This window comes from Echiichthys vipera, assembly GCF_963691815.1.
Source record: "Echiichthys vipera genome assembly, chromosome: 8".
NCBI classification, from domain to species: Eukaryota; Metazoa; Chordata; class Actinopteri; order Perciformes; family Trachinidae; genus Echiichthys; species Echiichthys vipera.
Genome location: NC_139833.1, coordinates 23,230,146 through 23,252,513, shown reverse-complemented (window position 1 = coordinate 23,252,513; position 22,368 = coordinate 23,230,146). Strand labels below are relative to the sequence as shown.

Below are 22,368 nucleotides of genomic sequence, written 5' to 3'. Positions count from 1 at the left end.
CATCTGGTCATGTCTATAGTACATGTGCCTTTATGCTATAAAATCGACCAGTGAACTATGAACTAGAGGGAGCAGATTGTAAGCTTGGGGCCTGAGCATTGGATAAATGTTTGGTTTTCCCTGCTGCCTCCGCCTGTGTCTGGATTATGAAGGGCAGATATACAGCACTTCAGAGTGTGCCAATTAACAGCCACAGCAGCGGCCGCCACACAGGGGGCCCCTCCTAAAGACTCACCCTATGGTGTAAGCCCTGCCACTTCCAAGTGCTTTATCCGGGGCCGAGCCCATACACACAGCTGTTAAACTGGTAGGTTTTAAGCAGCCCCAGCATCGCCGACAGGCCCAGGAGTTCATGAAGATTTTCTCAGCAAGTGTTTTCTCAAGGAAAGAGACTGAGATGAGAGGAAGGAGACAGGAAGAGAGAGAGGAGGGTGAGCAAGGTGGCAGGGCAATCCAGGGGCAGACCTTGCTCAGAGTCAAGATAGAGCCACCACACTTCCTGCCTTCATCCCTCTCACTGTCCCTATATCTCTCCATCTCTCTTTCTGTTCTTGAGTGCACTCTTCCCTCTCTTTTTTTCATGTGAAGACCCAGTGATTGTGATGGTGGGCAAGCCAACAACACGCAGGGGGTGGCCTGCTGAGGACTTGGAAGTTGGTATAACTCCAATAGTACAAGCCACTGCCACCCCTGCCTGCCACATACCAACTGCTGGCATTTGAACAGCTTTGATACATATTTTAAAAGCTGCAGTGCATCAGACCTGTACTAATCTTAGTTAAAAGGCGAAGCACCATACATCATTTTTTCCCCCTGTATAGAGGCCCAGCGGCACATGCTGCAAATTGCTGAGATGGAAGGACACACAAGCTGTGCAAGGATCGAGATGGTTTTGAAGTTTAAAAAAAATGCAAATATATAACTGTTGGCCAATGTATACAGGTTAAACAAAAACATAAATTTCACCTTTTGCGGGCATCTACTATATGGAAAAGTTGATGATTGATTTCTTATTTCCACAGCAGGAAGTAAAAACAATGCAAGTAGATAATACCTTTTCAACAAGGTTCAAGCAATGATCTAGAAAACAACTTGCCCATTTCACTTTTAACAATGAACAGTCAAAGTCTTTTTAGTATTTAGTATTTTTTTTAGTATTTGTAAAGCAGAAAAAGTCATGCACAACTCATTCATTCTGATATTATGAGTAACAGTGTGTCTTGACAAAAAGACAAACTTTGCTCATTGCATGAAGCAACCTAGTGATCACTGCTGTTGTGACAGTGAAGTGATGTGGGCCGCAAGCTAACCGGAAGGCACTGATATTGTTTTGCCAACTCCAAGTGAGTGTGTGTTGTGTGCATGGCTGCATGCACACTGTATATGTATGCATGCACAAATGTAATAACATATCCATTATGTGCATGTTTGTGAGTATATACAACCTGTGCATGTCTAAATGGCTACAATAATGTGTTCATGGGCATAGGCAGCCTAGGGTCCGACTGCCATTGTTCCTGCAGACTGAAGCAGAGATAAAGAAGAAGAAGCTGAGCTGACCACATGCTAGACAGTATTGGCCACAGATGTGCCCAGACAGATCACAGAGAAAATGTGATGGCATTTCCTCAAGATGTGGATGTGTATTTTTAAACTTTGATGTGAACATGATTTGCCATGAAAAAATGCTTTGTTCGCGTGATTCACATGGTCTCAATAACCAAGCTCATACATATTGTATGCCTATCCAGATTTTATTTTTATGTGTCAGTAATAGTGTATGTTGATCTCAGGATATTAAGCAGCATGCAGAATGAGCTTTCTGTTAAAGAAAAATGGTGCACGTGATTGAATATCACTTTGACGACAGGGATAACATGAACTGCATGTCAGTGGCTGAGACAGTTGGTATTACAGCTACAATAACACTATGTGAGATTATTCATTTTGAGGTCATGTATGGTCACCAGTCCTTTGTGCGGATTCCTCTTTGAACACATTAGTTAAGCAGTTAAAAGACTTGAAGTGATTCAATAAAATGTGCTCCAACAAATAAAGCCAACATAAAGACTGTCATACACATGCAATATCTTAAGACTGCGTACATGGAGAGTTTTTCTTGGCAGTCAACCATTATTTTGTGTTCTTAAGTAGTGTTTTTCCCCACTGAAAACCATTTTGTTATCCATCTTGACTTTATCTGAACTAACACTTCTCTTGCGGCCTTACTGAATATTTTCTTCTTCAAAGGTTGCCCACGTACAGTTGATATTTTACTGAAGTTTAAAGAACAAGAGAAAAGTCACAATTTTTTGTGGGATAATAGTTTGCGCACTTTATGTTAGATGGTTACTTAACTGATTGTCATTCTTAGATGTCAATTATCCACAAAATATATCACCAACTAGATGGTTAAGGGAATACAATCTCATGTTTTCCTACATAATTTGCACGATTAACACAATCCCAGCGCCTGTCATGCCGGATAGCTCTGCATTTAATATTTGACATAACTATCCTCTGTTGAAACTCCTGCACCATGTGTCTTGGCTAACATTACACATGGTACTGTACAGGGGCACGGCAAGCGTGAAGAAAGAGCCTCCGGTTCAAGCGGAGGGGAAAGGTATCACTGCAAGGTAGTCTGTCTGTTGCTCTGTTTAGTTCAGGTTTGCGTGTGTGTGAAGTGATAGTTCCAACACATTGTGTTCTTGTTCTGCTCTTCTTCTGTTTCAGCTTTGGCAGATGACCTGGCATTGGATGTACTGGCTACTGTGCACTAGGTGACAGCCTCTGACATTGTAATTGTCTGCTTTGGGCGAGGGGATGGAGGGTGTAATACATCTTATGTTTCATTCCTGTAGAAATTATTGATAACTAGAGCTGAGAGGTGGTGTTGGTATCACTAACCTGATCTCAGCTCATATTGATTGATGATGGTGATTTAGGTTTACAAACAATTTGTGGACCTAAAGTTTAAAGGACCTGGAATTGACTGATTATCAAACATCTGTTTTTAAATATTAAGAGACTGGCTTTTTAAACATTCTGTCATTGGTCCTCCCAAAAAAATGGACTTGTAAATAGAAAACTTTTTTTTCATTATACTGTAGCAAGACACAGTTCCAGCTACACAAATCAAAGCAGTAAAAACGCAGTATATGGAAGACATTACTAGCAAAAGTATAGTACGTAACAAAAAAGTAAAATAACAGCTTATTAATTTAACCAAACTCAAATCACACACAATTCTTTTGAGTTCTACTGGGGTTATAAATAAAAACACTGGATTGTATGGTAGTTTTAAGTCTCTGTACATGTTGAAATAAACAGTTGAAAGAAATATATTACATAATTTGCACAGCCTTAGCAAATACACATGCCATAAGCATAAATGAACAGTTTTCATCACGGTGAAAAGAAGGAAACCCAGAAAGACGGGGGTAGACAGGGTGAGTTGGACAGCCAGAGAACATCAGCAGGGATGAAGCTGGTGAGTTGCATTTGATATCACCTTCTGCGCTGCACATGTGCTGCGAGTGTTCAGAGGGAGAGCAAGCAAGAGAAGTATCCTCTACTAAATGGAAATTCCTATGCTTCAGCCACAGCTGCAGTATGACACTTCAGATGGCCGCGCTTCCCTTTGTACAGCCCCCTGGAATTAGCCCAAACCACAATGGCATCACATCAGAAAAGAAGGCAGGAAAATCAGACTTTATTATCTGTCACTGTGGAAATATCTGTGCAAGGGAGGAAAAGGGGGCACGAGGCCCTTGGCTTCCCTGTCTTGTCAACCTGTATTTTATTATTGAAACACACACACACACACACACACACACACAATTGTCGTCCAATAAGTGTCAGTAACGCACTATGATAGCTGCGCTCCAGGATGGCTTGGCACAGCACTGAAATGTAAACATTGCTGAACTTATAATTTCCCCTTTCTATTTGCCCTAATTTTAGCGGCAGTAGAAACAATAATTGTCTACAGATTGCAGTCAAAAGCAGGTGATCTGTTATGTATGACATGTTACAAAAGTGAGTGTATTTTGCTGCAGAGAAAATGGTGGAGCACTGTCATGTCAAACCAAACTGATACTTCATCAGGACTGAGAAAACATTGTTCAACTAGTGCTGGGAAGCAAACTCTCAGCTAACGAAGGGAAGTAGTATCGGAGAGAATAAAACTTTCTATCAGATTGTGTTTGGGGAGGGGATTCACTTCAAAGAGATTGCAACAACAGTGCTGTCTGTCTGATTTACGTTTTCAAGCACATGCCAAATGTAAAAACCCCAATTTTGAGGAGTGTATAATTACAGGGAGAGAATGAATGACTATAAATACCCCCATCATTACCAGTCCCCCCTGAAGAACATGATCCATACTGAAGGATAATTAAGGCAAAATATTTCTGATCCTCCAAAAGACTGTACCAGGAATGTGTGCATGTGTACTTGTGTTTTGGTGTGTTCACCGTGCATGGGTTTGTGTGTGTTAGAGAGGAGGACGGGGGGTGTATTAGAGGGGGGGGGGGGGGGGGGGGGGGCACAAGGCATTCTCCCCTAAATATAGTTCTGTTCTGGTAGAGCTGCTATGTACAGATACTTCAGGAGAACTCAAGACAGAGCAACTTTAATTGGTTTGCAGAGTCATTAATGGAACAGAAGCACAACTCGAGAACAAGTGTGTGCGTCTGAACACGAGTGCATATGTGTGTATATTGGACCCTGTCAGTGCCCTTTAAACAACAACAGACACATGGAAATAACTTTGATCAACAAACATGTAGCAAACAAGAAGATAATAATGAACCTCCATGTTCAGCCGAGGTCTCTTAAAATAGACTATTTCAACTAGGATATATCAGATTTGAGGATAATATTTCTAGATTAGGCCAGCTAATTAGTGCCCCAATATTTGGCATGGCGCTTTGACTGAGATCCAAATAAGCATATTGTCCTCATCGCAGAGTAGTGGAAGAGCTTTCCTGTGTTCTTCACTCAGAGTCAGAAAGAATGTTCAACTGAGGCAGAGAAAACTTTACTCGACTGCTCTCCCTGCCTCGCTTTGTTATCTCTTCCTCTCTTTCTTGTCCGATCAAAACATAAGAATGTCGCTTTGAGTGGCCAAATAAAAGAAAACCAGGCAAACATGAGCGAGAGGCCGTGTTTATTTCTAGTGTATCTATAAGCCAGGCCAGGTTTTTGTGTCAGCAGGGGTCTGCACGGGTTGTTGAGTAGTTGTGAGTTGTTGCTGAACCGGCAGCGAGTCAGTCAGCCAGCCAGTTGTCAGGCAAGTACCAGTTCCTTGTTGCTATTTGTGTTTGAGTGTAGCCGTGCCGAGAACCTCCCTCCGTTTTCCCTTTTCCAACTGAATCCTCCAACCTCTTCCTGTGGCAAGAACCGTGTCTTACAGCAGCCTATCGCTCCGGCAATGAAAAGCCTGTGACCAAGGCATCCGTCCCTTTCACTGCCATTGTGTCGCTGAAACAAGGAGTGGGAGCAAAGTACTCAGCTAAACATGGTGTAGCTGGGTTCCACAGTGGCCCCGCTGTGGCTGCTGCTGCCGAGCTCCATTGACTTGTTGTTGCTTGTTGTTATGTGTGTGTGTGTGTGTGTGTGTGTGTGTGTGTGTGTGTGTGTGTGTGTGTCTGTGTGTCCCAGCTGGGGCCAGGGACTGGGGATGGCTTTTGTGTCATCGTGCAACCAGTGCTGCACTCATGAAACTAGATAAATGAATTAGAGGGACGCAGATATGGGCGGGCATCTTTTAGAAAAAGACAACGGGGATGTTGAAGTGAAACGGGGGTTGGAAGAGGAGGGTGAAGGGATAGGAAGAGGCAAAGACATTTGTGTTGTTGGGCTACAAGGGGTCGAGGTTTGTTGTAAGAATAGCCTGCTTCTGCCTAAAAAGACAAGACAGTGATAAACTTTCCTCCCCATGCAGTCACCTCTCTCCTCCACACATACACACACACAGACACGTACAAACATGCACACACAAACTGTCACAAGCGCACAATTCCCCACTAAAATGAATGGATTGCCACAGTGTGACACGTCTCAGTTGCAGGGGGAGATGGTCCTTGTTCACCAACAAAAGACTGTGGCATTATGGGGGGGCCGCAGTTTGCGACAGAATGCTAAATTGTTTTAGGGTCAACAACTTATTGTCTTTGCATGAGCCACAATTTACATATCTCCCTAGTAGGTTTGAGCACTCAGTCCTTAGATGAAACCTCCTTTAGTCTTTGAAATATGTACGGTCTTTCAAAGGTTTGCTGGAAATGGATTTGATTAGTTTATTTGTTTATACAAAATAAACAACAACAGCAAAATTACTCTTTTTTTAGTGACTTAAGAAAATGGAGTTATGATATAATGTATGGTAATTATTAACTTGCATCATCTTATCACTTTAACCATTAAAAGTCAATTAGCATAATATAAGCATTGTGCATGTGTCTTACAATGGACACAGTGTTTTTAAACCAGATAACATTATGTGTTTACTTCTGTATCCCATCGAGTATTATTTCTATATTTACATTTAATTAATTGATCTTCTTTTCTTTTATATATATATCATGGTCTATTTTATGTTCCTCCCCTGCATCGTGGCCCATGGCATGCGGCGAAGGAATGGCTGGAAGTGACAGCCTAATTATCAGCTCCAACTCCGCTCATTACCCATTAGACAATCCACTGTACATCCACTTACTAAATGAATAATTTTGTATATATTATGGAAACACAATATTATGGCCCGCAGCTAACGCCTTTGCGCTAACCTCACGCTGTTTCAGTACAAAAGAAATAAATGGGACACCGAGAGGTTATTTAATTTTAGCCTCAAAAGCCAGCTCATGAGAGGATGTCATGTGCAAATGGAGCGCGGAGAGGGGGGGGGGGGGGGGGGTATGAAATTTACACACCTGCCTTTTTTCCGCCGCAATATTAGAATCATTATTACCGAAGCACGTGTTGTATAAGTGAAATTGAGTCAGTTCGGGCTTCATATTATTATAATTTAGACCGACCACATCTAATGACGGAGAACACTTTTTTTTTTCATCTCCACACTGTAATATTTTTACCAACTGAGTTTGCGCTACAAAAAGTTCATATTGACTCCTTAGACTATAACAGTACAATAAGATTGTTTCGCTCTGTGGATTACTCTTGATAGAACAGTTTTTCTTGCATATCAAGATGCATTTGTTAAGTTTTGTTAATGTAGCTTTAAAGGCGGAATGAGCCGCTCCGGTCAACAAAACCCTCAGTGACCTTTGTTAATTTTTCCTCCACTGCGTGACTGTTCAGCGAATGGTTATTTAAGTGGCACAGATTTATGCGCATAGACGTCCCACTGCCACACAGATATGGTCTAGTCAACGTTTACCAAACATTGAAAATAAAACTTGGGAAATAAATCACTTTTACAAGTTGCTGTAATGTTTTAGGCGTGCGCAATTATTTGTAATAACTTAATTTGGAAGATCTGCGAGGTAATAATATTGCAACTCCGAACAGAAAATGATTCATTGCGGGTTACTATTTGAAAATGAAAGATGATTTATTCTCCCTAACGAAGAATATTTGTCTTACAATATTTGATGTGAAATAGTGTCTTAATATTCCCATAAATTAAGTAACTTCTGATGTATTTATATTCCTCTAGAATGCACGGGCTCATAACAGAGTTAGGTGCAATGGGTTTAAATCAGACTGTAAAGCATACTGCATTGTGTGTGATAATACAGTTATATTTTAATATGATTTAAAGCTCTTTGGAGGGTGGAAGCTGGTTCGAGTTTAAGCAATATATCGCTCGCCCATAGAGGTCGCTGTGATATTGCAAAACAGATGTGCGAAAGTCACTCCACAGGTTTAGGCCACTGAAATAATTCACCCTCTGGAACAGCTCACTTCGCAGCTTACTGTCATTTATAAAAGCGCCCTAACCCAAAACAGCACATTTCCTCCGATTAAACGGGAGTTATTTTAGGACAGACTTCTTAAAAAACACGCATGGCGTTGTATTGAGACAATATCATGATGCAGTTATGGGTAAAGCTAAAAAAAAAAAGTGTCACATTTTCAGAAAATTATTAAAATGTTTACTCTTCCTGTTAATGTTCGTGGAAGCTCCTGCAAATGAAAAGCAAACGAGAAGAATATAATGCCCACTTCATATCCCATCCTTGTGTAATTATTGCATTCCTCTTATTATGCTTAAACCCCATTAGGGTGTTGTGATGAATCAATATTTGTTTTTGGTCACCGATTGAGGAGCAGAGAACTTTCTTTTATAGGCTGATGATCACTATCAGCCTCGGGACAGACAGGACCCAGAAACACTGACCCTACTCCACAAGGCCGACAGCGCCAGCCCCCTCCTCCCCCCAAAAAACGAAACAATATTAATAATTTATCTTCGAATCGACTTCTCTCTCTGACAGATTAGATTTTAACCATTTGATTTTGTTTGGACTGGGCGTTCCCATATTATTACTTAATGACCTTCCCAGCTGCTCCTGTCCATTTTCTGTCACCAGCAACCATCTGGACACTTATTAGCACCTCAATGCATCCACGCTGCTTTCCTCCCAAACTTGAATAAAATTAAGCCTGGCTGCAGACTGCCAATATATTTTTTTTTCTCCCATTCCCACCCTTCTTCGAATAAAATTGGTAGTAGGCCAACGTTGTCTTCCCAAAAAGTGGTGTTGCTAAACAAAACAACAACAGTAATAATAGTAATAATAATAATAATAATAATAATAGTAATAATAATAATAATAATAATAATAATAATAATAACAATAATAACAATCATATTTAAAACATGTTAAAACCATGAATAAAATAAATATAGGATACTCGTGCGTTTTCTCTATAATTTCATTTAGTTTATTAGGCAAAATATACGATCTGGACAAATTCCTTCAACGCTTCCTATTTACAAATTTAAATCACTTGGTATTTACATTAAAGAAGGGACACCAAAACACAAGATAGAGACAAAAATAATAATAATAATAATTATAATTATAATAAAGTAAAAAGCCTACCAAAATGTCCCAGCCTGCCTGGGCAAAGTGGAGAGAGAGTAACATTATAGGCGCGATTATAGGCTACACAACAATAGAGGAAGTAATCCATCCATCCACAGGATATTACCAAATTACGCCATTTGTTCCGTACCGACTGAATGCTACGCTGCATTATTATTTGTCATTGTCCTTTTAGGGAGTGTAAAGTCTTTTTTCTATTTTTCTTTTCTGTTTTTTCAAGCGAAAAAAAATGTCTTGATCAAGCCGAGGAGAGAGCAGTGAGGACTCGTTGCGTGGCGTCTTGTGGACTCCTGGCGCTGGAAGGCAGAGAAGATCTGGATAAAGAATAATACAGAAAGGTAGATAAATACCCCCGCCGTGTTTGGACAGCGGGTTTCAATATGAATCTCAATTGTCTGGCTGACAGCTTTGATTTGAAACAGACTGCAGTCCCCCTCTACAATCCCCACTCACTTAATGTATTTAATAATAATACTACGAATAAGAATACGAATCACGTGAAGAATACATTATAATTATTTAGCAACTCTAAAAACATGTTTTTGCGTGTGGGGAAAGAATCTCAACATTTACAATCCTCCAATATTCTTCTTATATCTGTATGATTGTTGCATACATGGAGGACTTATTTCGCAATACTTGAAACGGAGGTAAACTTTTTCCCCCCTTCGGTGAGAGCGCTCCCCTGGGCTCCGGGTTCTCCCAGGGGTCTTTAGGGAAAGCACACAGCCCAGACAGAACCCGTTTTACTCGGTGACTTGATAAGTAGCCACACTCTCCCCAGAGGGGAGGAATTAAAGGGGGTGTGGGATGGGAGTCAAGACCTCTGTCACCCGCAAAGTAAACTGTGCTTTATTCATCTTTGTTTGTTGTATTTTATATTGTTATCATTGTTATTTCATGGTTTAAAAAATCGAGTAAAAAACTGCCAGACATTAAAGTTATACTGGAATTCGTAAAAACAATTTCCACCCCCAATAATCGTATTTTAAAAAAAAAATAAATACTGGAGTTATAATTTCAGCAAGATCCTGGGCCTTCATGTTTAATTTCAGTAATGTTGGCTGTTGTATGAGTTGTTGAAAAATGTCTAAATCGGTTCATATTTGAATTGACGCAATCAGCTTAACATTCTGTATTATAAAGTTTGGGCTGGTCATTTATTTTATGGCAACGTGTTTCCAACAAAGCAAAAAGTAAAAGGTTGTCTCACCTGTCATGGATGGGTCGGAAGGAAGACTTCAGGATCTGTGTTGGTGGTGAATCTGACCTTACACCATTTTCATGCTCTAAAAGAGAAATAAGTAAAAACATTATCAGTACTGGCATGCTGGGGAAATTAAAGGCAGATTTATTCATTTTTTATACCAATACATGAACATGTCAAAATAAAATTGAACCCACTGCTGTTGTGTTAATTAAGTATGTGACCATTGTGGCTTTAAGTGTGCAGGTAGCTTGTATTCTTGCATGCATGCGTGTGATTTGTTATTTTAATTAAAATGATATAAACAGGTATGGGGTGCACCATAATGTAAAGATCCCTTAAAACATGTCATAATGCACACCCGCGCGCGTGTGTGTGTGCGTGTGCGTGTGTGCGTGTGCGTGTGTGTGTGTGTGTGTGTGTGTGTGTGTGTGTGTGTGTGTGTGTGTGTGTAGAGACTGCTATCCTACCTATGTGTTTGGGACTGTGGGTCTCTGGTGGGGCCTTGCTGTCATTGCTGAGTGCTGCTGCAGCTGCTACCGGCGACACCACCACTGATGTCGGCTGCTGCTGCTGCTGGTGCTGGTTCTGCAAGTGGTGGTTGTGGTGGTGATGGTGCTGGTTTACTCCCAGAAACGACCTCACATTGAGCAGGGAGTTCTGGCCCAGAAAAGCCCCGTTTGTCCAGTTGTGGAACTTTCCAATCTGGCATGTGTACAGTCCATGACTGGGGAGGAAGGCCGGGTGCGTCTGGATCTGGTGATGGGGCGCTGATGAGTGAGTGGTGGCCGCTGGTCCACAAGGGGACGTCGGTTTCTGAGATGAACTGTCGGGACTAGTGGCGGTCTCTGCTAAAGACCAGATTTTAGGCTTATTGTTAGACGGGAGAGGAAAGCTCCCGGGTCTATCCGGGGACAAAACTCTCGTGGTGTTGTTGTTGTTGCCGTCCGAGTTCTCCTTACTCCCTGGGAGAACTGAAATTGCGCTCTTAGATTTTTCAAACGCCTCATGGGCCTGCAGAGCGAAAGCCCGTCTTTTCTCCAAGCTGTCCAACTCTCCAACCGCACCGACACCGCCCCTGTGGTCCCTGCTCCCCTCTGTTGATTTATCATCATCGTCCTCGTTGCTCTGATCCCCGTCGTTGTCGTCGATCTTGTCTATATCTATGCTCTCCAAATCAATCTCCTCCTCGTCTTCGTTTTTCTCCGCCTCGTCTCCACTGCCGAACAGGTTACCGTCCTCCCCGTCCTCTTTGCTCCTGCTCCCCCAGGTCACCTTGTTCTCCTTCTTGAGCCTCCTCCTGGCGTTGGCGAACCACGTGGAGACCTGCGTCAGCGTCATTTTGGTGATGATGGCCAGCATGATCTTCTCCCCCTTGGTCGGGTACGGGTTCTTCCTGTGCTCGTTAAGCCAGGCTTTCAGGGTGCTGGTGCTCTCCCGGGTGGCGTTCTTAGGCCTGGCCGGGTCCCCGTACTGAAACTGGCCGTATGGGTAGAAGGCCGGAGATGTGTGGGCTGCGAAGCTGGCAGGATGGACGCCAGGACTGTCCTTCAGCTCATACTGGGATCCCTTTGAAAATGAAGGAAACGGTTTGTAAGATTTAATATGCATATGTCATATACGGAATTGTAAAATACTTTTGAATATGTTCTTACAATGTAGCTGTGTTACACTGTGTGTACTACCAACTCAAACAAGTGAAAAAGGTCTCTACTGAAAAAAAAGTTGCAGCTGCACCTGACTGAGCTTTCCACAAATAAGCTTCTCAACTTGCAAAATAGCACGTCAGTCCTGCTTCACCTGCGCCTACATACACTCACATACACACTGAACACCAAATAACTTTTATTAGCCACCGCGTTTCATGCACATCTGTCTTAAAACGGCTCAAATGAAGTCACCAGAGAGAGTTCGTTGCATCATTGTGAACACACATAACTGTCAGCTCTCCTGTTTACCTTCCAAACTCCCATCCACACTCATCAGGTATGTCAAAGCACTTTCAAGGCCTAAAAGTGAAGTTCTCTCAACGTACATCACGTCCACTGGCTCAGTTCTATATTGGCTTTGTGCACAGAACTCAAACACATCGATCCGTTCACATGCTTTTTGGAGAATATATTTCTTGTTTTGAAGCTTTGGCGCAATAGTCACTGCCTATGGGCCCGATGCGCACATGAGCCAGCACATTAATAGACTGCAAGTTATTATCATCTGGCGTATTTTAGGCCGTAAGTAAAAAAATCCACGTGGCATTCAACCATGACAGGAGAATATAACAAAACCAAGCCCACATAATTAAAACGTATTGCATATGTGTAGCTTAAGTTTTGTGGTGATTAGCTCTAATGATCTGATGAAAAAAATAATTGTAATGAGGATCAACTTTTTTCTTTACTTCTTACACACTAAAAGGCATATCTACTGCATGGGTACTTTTCCTTCGTGAAATTCATTTAAACTTTGCGATCGATCATTCTAACAATATGAGATGTTAATCGTATGGTTGGTGAGAATTACATCATAACAGGTTTTCCTTTAAGCGCAAATAAATCATTTCGAGACCAATATTTGTTTCTTTTTTGTTTGCAGCCACAGCTCAACCTTTTCACTTTTGTAGCTCAGCCAAACAATGCACTGAACTGTGAATCATCGAGCAAATATGGACTTATATGTAGTGATCGATAATTAAAAAGGCAAACAGATAAACATTTACATTTCTGAATTATTTTTGTTGAGATTAGCCATTTTATCTCGGTGTTTCTTCTGACAGCGGTGGGTACCTCAAACATAAACATCATCTGTGCAACGCCGATCCGCAAATAGAAACAACACAAAAAGAACATGAATTCTTACCATTTGTGAGAAAAGAGCCAAGTCCGCGCTGGTGTAAGGTAAGAAAGCGCTGTAGTTGTGTGCGTACGGGTTGGCGTACATGCCCAACACCGAGGTGACCGCCGCTGCGGTGGCGGACGGACTTCCACCGATTTCTGTGCTCCCTCCCCGGGATGAAGGCGTAAGGACTCCCGGTCTCTCGCTCCCGTACACCGCCTGTGAGGCACTAATGTACTGCGGGTAGCCTAGCTGGGGGAAAGACATCTCCACCGCCGAATTGTCGCACAGTATCTTCCGACAAAACTGTGCGTAAAAAGTGTTCGATAGAAGAAAAAAAAGAGAAAAAATAACCCGGAGGAGTAAAGGGAAAGTGTTTAAGCCAAAGTCACAGCTACTACAGACATACAGTGGTGTGCAGACAAAACAACCCCGTTCTTAAATCTCGGCTTCCTCTCTTTTCTCGTGCAAAGTCCGCTGGATGTGATCTGATCAACAATTGCGCTCCGACTGACGCGCCTGGCCCTGAGGTCTCCAGGCTGATCTCTCAGATACAATTTGAAGTTGATGCTTTGATTGGCATCCCCTACTTGAGCCTGCAAGCTCCTCCTTGTTTGGAGCAATGTGGATAATGTGAATATAGAGTGAGCACATTGGCTGGGGCCTCCCCCCCCCTCTCTCTCCCTCTCTCTCTCTGACTCTGACTCTCTTTCTCTCTCTCCCTCCGTGTTTGGACTTATTGTATGTTAAATGTTCAAGCATTAGAGTCCATTCACCGAAGGCTTTGATTGTTGTATGACAACCTGTCTACACGATTTTACAGCTGTCCGACACAGGGGGAAGTAAACCCGTCAGAAGAAGGAACTTACTTTGAATAGATTTAAATTGTAATTAAAGACGGAAAGTGCCTCTCCGCAGAGCAATTAGTATTTTCTATCATGGGCTACCGGTGCGTTTATTTAATTCATAGTGACATTTACTCTTAAAGTGTCTTTTCTCCAAGTTTGATTCATTCTTTGTAGTTTTTGTTATCTTATGTTTTCACAACTTATTCACGTGTCAAATTGATATACTAGTTTAATTGTGTTTAATAGGATGAGTCATTTTAAAACAAATATTCAAATAAATTGCCAAATTAATAAATACAGAAATGAAGTGTTTTATTACAGACATGTAACCCCGATGTGAGTTTAAAGATTAAATAGCTAATTTCCAGACGCCTTTCCTGCAAAAGTCAAAGCAGTTAGGGAAAAGCATGCAAATCTCTCCATATGATTTATTAATTATGTATGTTTTTATTGACTTCTGTTTTGATCTCCTTTGATTTCTTCATAAAGGTTTAATCAGCCCAATTCTCCCTCTCTTTTCTTACCCTCTTTCCATCTGCGCGCGCGCTTGTGTGTGTGCGTGTGTTTGTGTGAGTATGTGAGTGTGTGTGTGTGTGTGTGTGTGTGTGTGTGTGTGTGTGTGTGTGTGTGTGTGTGTGTGTGTGTGGACTTAAACCAGATTGCTGTTGTCCTTTGTAACAACAGAGCCACTTCACGTTTCCTTGTTTTGAGTGAAACGGAATGAGGAAAAGCCAGGGACAAGTCAAGCACCGAGGCACCATGCTGTAAAGTCTGCATGGTCTGGACGCTCTAAAAAAATATTATCCATGCGCATTTTAATCCCAAATTTGATTTGTTTTAAGCGACTTGCATTCATTTTCGGAACTAAAAAAAAGTGAGGATAAAGAGTCATTTACGCGTGACATTTCAGACATCTCCCCATTAAAACTTTTGAATTCCTAAAAAGAACAAATTGAAAATTGTATTTTTTTTTTTTCATAGAATAAAAAAAATCTATTTATATATAATTACACAGGAGTTGAACAGGGCAAAAAAATCTGATGCTGTAGCTTTTGGTCACCTCCTCATGAACCGCTTATCCATTTTCCGGCTCAGAAAAAGAAACAGTAACCCCTACTTTCCTTAGCTGCCCACTCCTGACACAGCCATGTGACTCACGAGAGGGGGCTGTTCATGTTTTAACACTTCTATTTTTATTTGATTTGATTCTTATATCACCCACCTCACGAGTCAACGGAGGGGTTTCTGTAGATCTAGATTTAATGCCTTAACGACTGAAGCCCAAGAAGTCAGTAGATTTTGATCTGCACCAGATGGCCCCGAGTGGATATTGCCGAGCGCCGAGGATCTGTTAAAAATATCTGAGGGGCACTGATGGTAATCTGGGTAACACATCAGAAAGGAGGGGAGGAATGGCAATTGTGATAACCCGCTGGAAATGTGTGCAGGGGGCTAAATATGATGGTTGTGATGGGTTGGTGAGAGAGGGGAGGGGCTGGAAGAAATAAAAGAGACATTAGACAAATAGAAAAAAGAAAATCGAATGGACTTAATTAGTGCAAATTTACAAGTTAGAATAAATTAATGCACGGATTTAAAAATGATGATAATGTAATGAATAATTACATTTTAGTGTTCTTATACACACTGAATTTGCGGTTTTATTTTTTCTAATTTCTTTTTTTTTAAATGTACATATTTGACTTCTGGTAAACAATGACACGTGTTGAAAGCAATAAACCTTCACCGTTAACTGATTTATTGGGTCTTGTTAAACTCTCATTACCACCACAAGCTCCTCAGCTTTACCAGAAAGAGGGAGATAGATACAGAGAGAAAGAGAGAGAAAGAGAGAGAGAGAGAGAGAGAGAGAGAGAGAGAGAGAGAGAGAGAGAGAGAGAGAGAGAGAGAGAGAGAGAGAGAGAGAGAGAGAGAGAGGGAGAGGGAGGGAGGCACAGAGGGAGGGAGGCACGGAGGGAGGGGGAGAGAGAAAACTTTGTTCCGGATCCTCTCTCCGTCCATCCCTTTTTGTCCACAACACGTTCCAATATATTTCCTCGAAATAGACGGGCTTTCACCATCCTTAGCCGTCGCTATATGACGCGCACGAACGTTCACGCTCACGCGTGCACACGTGCACACGTCACAATTTAACGATTTTTCAATACTCGCTCCCTATGTAAAGAAAAGAAAAAGAAAAAAAAGGAAGAACATCCTCAGGCTGCTCATATTAGAGAGTTTTATCATGTAAATCTACAGGAGGCTCTTCATAAGCTGGTATGCCTCAATGGCCACATTCTAATAAGTCACTCAGGTGGTGGATATACCTTCTTTTTATTTAATAGCCTGCGATCCATATTTTAAATTTCCTCTCATCCATTCCATCTTTACATTTTTATATTCTTGATACCTGTCTCCTGCAGAAAAAAAAATATTGCCATGTGCTCATATTGTTTTTGTGTTACTGATGAGTGTAAAATGGCTCAGCTATACATTCACCTATAATGTCACTTAAAACCTAATGAAAAAAGAAAGAGATCAGAGGAGACCACCCCCCCCCCCTCTCTCTCTCTTTCTCTGTCTCTCTCTGATAGCCTCTAGAGTTTGAGCAGAAATGTCCTCAGTAACTGTTGGAGGAGACACCTTACTAATTACTCATGTTCAAGCTAGAAATACAAGTAGCACACCTAATGTACATTTATATACATTATCAGTAAATGACAAACCGAACATGATTATATTAATTGAAAAATATATAATACATTGTATGTTTGAAAATGTAAACAAACAAATGCCCAGTTTTGCAAAAAATAACTGAAGCTATGTTTTTGTCATCATAGCTTTTTTCTAGAATAGATATACAGGCATATATATACATATATATATATATATATATATAAGTTAAGTAAATATATATATTTACTTAACTCTACATAAAAATGTCACAACATTTATGCCATTTAAGATTTAAGATGTTAGTACGGGGTCATGGCATGCTATAACGTAGCGTAATCCAGTTTAATTATAATCTTTATTAGTTTAAACTCAGGCCTCCAGAAACTAGGCCAACACATAGACCTGCACGACTCCAGTAGAAGTCAAAGAGAGTGAACCTGCATTACAATAACAGCAGTTATGTTGACAGTTTGCTACCACCGCAGAGGTCAAGGGTGTCTCTGTGAACTAATAACTGTGGTGAAAGATACTCCTTTCCTGCCTCTGGGAGTGCCAAAGTTGAGGAAAGGTTAAGAATCCACAGAATGTCCCTTTTGTGCTTCTCTTGCAGATTATCAAATTAAGTGTTTAAAACCAAAACTCCTTGTCCCCCTGAATTGAGGAGATTAGATGAATATCAGTGATATCAATCATGATTGTTTGACCTCTTCCCTTTAACGTCACACACAAACATGTACACTCACGCATGGTTCCAAACGTAGTCCCTGAACTGCGTCAGAGGGACTCAACTATTTAGCCGTGGGTTAGAGTCAGAGGACCACTGGTGTTACTGTGAGACATTTGATATACAGACAACTGCACCACACCTATAGGTAAGGAAACTAGGAATTTCCTGGATAATAAAAGAGGTCTATTCTGGGTTAGAAGGTCAAGACGTTATGCACTTGACAGCTAAACACTTGGAGGGGTGGTGTTCCCCAGTTTTGAGGTGACAGAGCTTCAGAGCTCAAATTGGTGCTAAATTTAAAATGTGCTTTGCAGCAGTTGGATGTGTACTGCCGTTACTCCAATTCTTGACATGTCTAGTCCTGCAACAGGTACAGGGTAAAAAAGCATCATCTTTAGATGATACACGTTATAATACTTGAATGTCAGGACATCTGTTTGCTAAGGCCCATAGAGGTGATTAAGGTGAAGGCTTCAAATAGACATGCATTAAAATTCACGAAAATGTCTTTCTTTTATGTTCATGTCTCTGCATTGCCGAACCACCTACTTTACCGGTAACTACCAAATAGGTGGTTTTGAGTATTTTGCATTTTATGTTTATTTGTCCTTCTGTCTGTTGACAGATTTGTCATTGTGATAGTCATATTACAGCAAGATACAGATTGTTACAGGTGTGTGGTTAACATCAAAATGAAGGCAGAGTTCAAAGATGGTTTGTAGTCTATGCATGGAGGCCGGAAGCAGGGGGGCAGAAAGTTAGGAAGGGGCCATTGCCCTCCCACTTTAACCCCCTGTTCTGATTTGGCATTGCATATAGTTTTTGCATGTATTTAAAAGGAAAGGACATCATATTGATTTTGTTTAACTAAAATTAACTTTGTTCATTCAAGCGAACAAACCATGTGCACTACATAATTTTAAAAGCAAGTCCTTGAAGTTAAGAGCAACTGCTACTCCAGTAAGATGACTTTATAAATGATTGCCGTGCAGATTTTTGTCAAACATTACATTTTGATCCCTTGTTTCAATATAGCATATGGGAAAACCCGTCTTCCAGAAATAATGTTTATTTTCTGTTAATTTGTTATACCAGTTGTGTTTTTTTGATAAGAAACATACTGTGACATCATATAGTGGAGTTTGTATCTTAAGTTCAATGTCTTCAGACCTTACTGGTTAAAGTTTGGGAAAGATTGGGGTTTCAGTTCAATGTGAACAAAGTGAACATGTCCTGTCTTAGGCTAAAAGTTACTTCTGTCTTTAATTATTAAACTACGACCACACTATTTCCCCCATCTTAACCAAGTGCCATGAGTGCCAAAACACAACCCTAAAAGTGCTTTAGTGTGTATGAGCAAATATTATACAACAAAAACAAATAAAGGACGTTGCAGGGAATGTTTTGCAGTATCAACATTTACTGACTTGGCCTCTACATTTATTAACATTTCCTCATTATATTGATGAAGCAGCATCATCTGGGATGCATTACGTTTTGCTCAGAACATATTTTCTGTTGCAAATTAGAAAAAGATAAACGATATTTTTAGGAGAAAGCCTTGGAAAATGTCCAAGTGAGTGCATTTAAGGTAACTCACTCAGCAGAGTACAATGTCCTGCACTGTAATTCAATAATTATGGGCTACTGCAGCAAGAACACTTCCTCCACTGTTGCAGAAGATATAAAAAATATGCATAAACAAGAGCAAGCACTGAGCACATAGGGTGTTACCTCATCATGATTAGGTTTTATCATGATTAAGTAGCTCATCCAAATAAGGGACCACTTGCTGCCACGTTGATGCCGATTTGTAGAGACAGTTCTTCATTACTGTTGACGAGTTTCTTTTAACTCATTCTGGCTTCTAACTGCGTACCATATAAAAGACAACAGCCAAGGATCTGACTTTTTTCCTCCCCAAGGGCATTCTCAGGGGTGGGTAATGAACGGGTGGGCCCAGATTTTGATGTGGTTAGGGGCCAAGGGGAGAGAAATGTGAGAAGGGGTGTTAATTGTTTTGGCTCTTTGCTGGGGAAACATATCAACATTAGATCTAATGGAGGTTAAAGACTCTCATTGCCATAGGGGCTGGAGCTAATGAATAGCTATTGCTAGCCAAGGAGAGAGGGAGGGAGGGAGGTGAAAAAGGATGTAGCCTTTACTGGCCTTTAAAAGGTTTTAACTGCCGTGTTTCATTTCAGTATTGACCTAAGAGGATTAGCATTAAGAACTCATGAAAGTATTTTTTAATATATTTATATATTTTTTTTTTTCAAATGGGACATTTAAAGTTGTAAGCACAGTTATTTGCAGCTGCAGTAAGTGACCTGTAAGGACAACTTCAACCACGAGTTTTGAGAGGAGAAGATTTCTGACTCCCCTAATTTCATTTATTGTCATTTTAATTTACCTCCAGTGAATACAAACACTTTAAAACCTGTTGCATATGGATTCACAAATACTGTACAATTCAGCAGCTATGACTGCAGAGGATAATTAACCATTTTGGCAATTCACACACTAATTCCATTACTTGGTATTTAACTTCCCCATGAATAATCAACTGAATTCTAGTGAGCCAACAGGCTGCAAGGTCTGTACTATACACGCACATCTGCTCAATTCAGCTGCAGATGTATGCAAAGTACAGTAAAAGTGTAAGATGTACAAAAAAGACTTTGGACAAAGAGAAAGGCAATATCAAAGTCTTCTTTTTGTCCCACGTATAATTTTATGTTAAATCTGAACAAGGGAGACTCAAGCATTGGTTTGAAACACTTGCTTAGAAATATTCACAAGAGTTAGTCTCCCATCTCAGACGTTTATTTGCTGCCTCATAAACGGTGAAAAAAATGGGAGCATGCAAATCTACTTTCAGATGATACAATTCCCATGTTTATTTATCAACAGAGTTAATTGAATTTTAAGGATCAGCCTTCTTGGGGAAAAAGGTTTTTGTACACTGAAGTATTCTTTTGAAATTACACCCTTTGATATTGCTGTAAAGGATAGACTTATAGATAAAATGATCAACAGAAAGCATGACAAATGGAATTTTAATGAGGCTGTCTCTTTTATCTGTTATCATGTTGTGCTGCTTTTCACTTGGGTGTGTTGTTGTACCAACTTTTGATAGAAGTTGAAACCTGCTGTTTTTATGTCACAGGACATGCTCCCCAGGATGCCTCGGCCTCTCACTCTTTACAACACTGCGCTATCACCTTGATCACTGATCAGACTGACTCTTTATCAGTTGCTATGGGGTTTAACTTCTTGAAGTATTCAATTGCTTATAAACAAAAATGCATAAAACAAACTGGAGAAAAAAACAAGTCTGACTTTTCAGATATTCGAATGTATGAAGGTTCAGATGAGATGCTTTTTCCTTTTAGCTTTTTTCTGTAAAAAATGTACATGTGCATGTTTAGTGTTATTTCAGTAGACCACTATCTTTCACCTGACCAGTTGGTGTCACAAGATATTGTTCTTGACAGCTGTGGGACCAGAAACTATTATTTGAAGTCAAATTATTGATGTCATCATGGGTCCTGAGTAGGGTAACCAGTGGTCCCACCCTCTAGCCTTGGGTGTTATGGGGGCCACAGATGAAACAGCAGTCCGTCAAATTCACTTATTCAGTAATGAGTTATATACACAGTGATCTGGGAAGTGGAGGGGGTTGCAAAGACTCTAAAAAAAGAGCAGGGTTCGAAAAGGGCTTACAGGCTATTGATGTATTAGATTAGCTCTTTGTGGTACAGATTAGATCTCCCCATTGCAGCTGAGCAGGGACAAACAACATGGAATCTTTCTTTTCTCTGTTCAGACAACCATGACAAGCCTCAAAATGAGCTAAGAACGAATCAGGTTGAGTGCCAAGAGCATACAAGCTATAATATGTCATTTTGTGATGCTCAAGACAATGTTTGGATCATTTTTGTGGCTCAGATAAGTTTGTCGGAGAGCAGGAACTATATTAACAAATTGCACACAAATGAGTAACTACCAATATATTTGTCTGACCTTTTATTTGTCACAGTTTGTCAATTATTTTAATATCTCATTATAGTTTAGTAATAGTAATATCTCAGACAGTGCTATCATACTGCAGTAAATTACAGATACACAATTTGATGTGCACTTTTATGGATTAGTGGACTTCATGGATGTAGTCTTGTGATTATGATGTTTCATAATTGTTGTTCATATGCAGTCACCAACCAACCTGAATATGACATGGTATACATTCATCAAAATAGTTTGTAAAACTTAGTTACAGATCCAGCTCATGTTTCATACTGTTGTTTTTCTTCTGATTATTATACCAACATTAACCAACACAGCTTCCTATTCTGTTGTAAAAAATGCATCAAAACTCATAGCATACGTTGAGGATAAGTGTACCATTTGTTAGTTCAAAAATCCAAACATATACAGTATGACATGTAGAATCTGTGATTGTGAAATATGTGGGCAGTAATTCCAATGTTACCTTACCAAATGATCTGTTTAGTAGATAACATGCTTGTAAGATAATCCAATTAGATGTTTTTCCCTATAGAAAAGATTTCTGGATTTACTGTGGAAAAGTTCAGTTACACAAGGACAAATCAAAAAACCTTCAAAGGAACACGGGTGCACTCTTCTATTTCAAGTGCAGTGATGGTGTTACTCGGAGTGGGTGGCAGGTTGCAGCACGGCCTTTTACATCATGCCCGTGTTGAAGCATCATTGATCCCAGCTGAAAAATAAACCAATCTGGACAATGAAGTTCAATAACAACTGTCTCCCATCTCAAAAGGGGCCAGCTGATCTGGAGCAGTGAAATGCTTTAGCATTAGTGGCACTCAGCTGTTTCTGCCAAACACTGGCCCACACCATGAAATCTCTTGTTAAGAAGAGAGAAATAGTGTTCAGCTTGTAATTGAACCATTTTATACCCCCCTCCTCCTCCCTGCCCCCCATCACTCTTGTTACCCCCTTTTCCACCTTATT

The 22,368-nt window shown here is 40.5% G+C and overlaps 1 protein-coding gene across 1 annotated transcript; it reads right to left on the bottom strand.

The window, feature by feature from the left end:
* Nucleotides 1-8,962: 8,962 nt before the first annotated feature.
* Nucleotides 8,963-13,620, bottom strand: irx1a (iroquois homeobox 1a). The gene is made up of 4 exons (XM_083918774.1): nucleotides 13,144-13,620; nucleotides 10,758-11,856; nucleotides 10,294-10,369; nucleotides 8,963-9,394 (listed from the first exon to the last, which is right to left on the bottom strand). The coding sequence occupies exons 1-4, from the start codon at nucleotides 13,384-13,386 to the stop codon at nucleotides 9,319-9,321; spliced, it is 1,494 nt and encodes a 497-aa protein (XP_083774900.1). The 5' UTR covers nucleotides 13,387-13,620; the 3' UTR covers nucleotides 8,963-9,318.
* Between the last annotated feature and the right edge of the window lie 8,748 nt (nucleotides 13,621-22,368).

Bases quoted from the DNA above. Each gene is read 5' to 3' on its own strand.
- irx1a (XM_083918774.1), bottom strand. From the start codon at position 13,386: ATGTCTTTCCCCCAGCTAGGCTACCCGCAGTACATTAGTGCCTCACAG. The intron at 10,370-10,757 runs GTAGGATAGCAG...TTTCTCTTTTAG, and splicing joins CCACAGTCCCAAACACATAG to AGCATGAAAATGGTGTAAGG. The intron at 9,395-10,293 runs GTGAGACAACCT...TTCTTTATCCAG, and splicing joins TTCCGACCCATCCATGACAG to ATCTTCTCTGCCTTCCAGCG.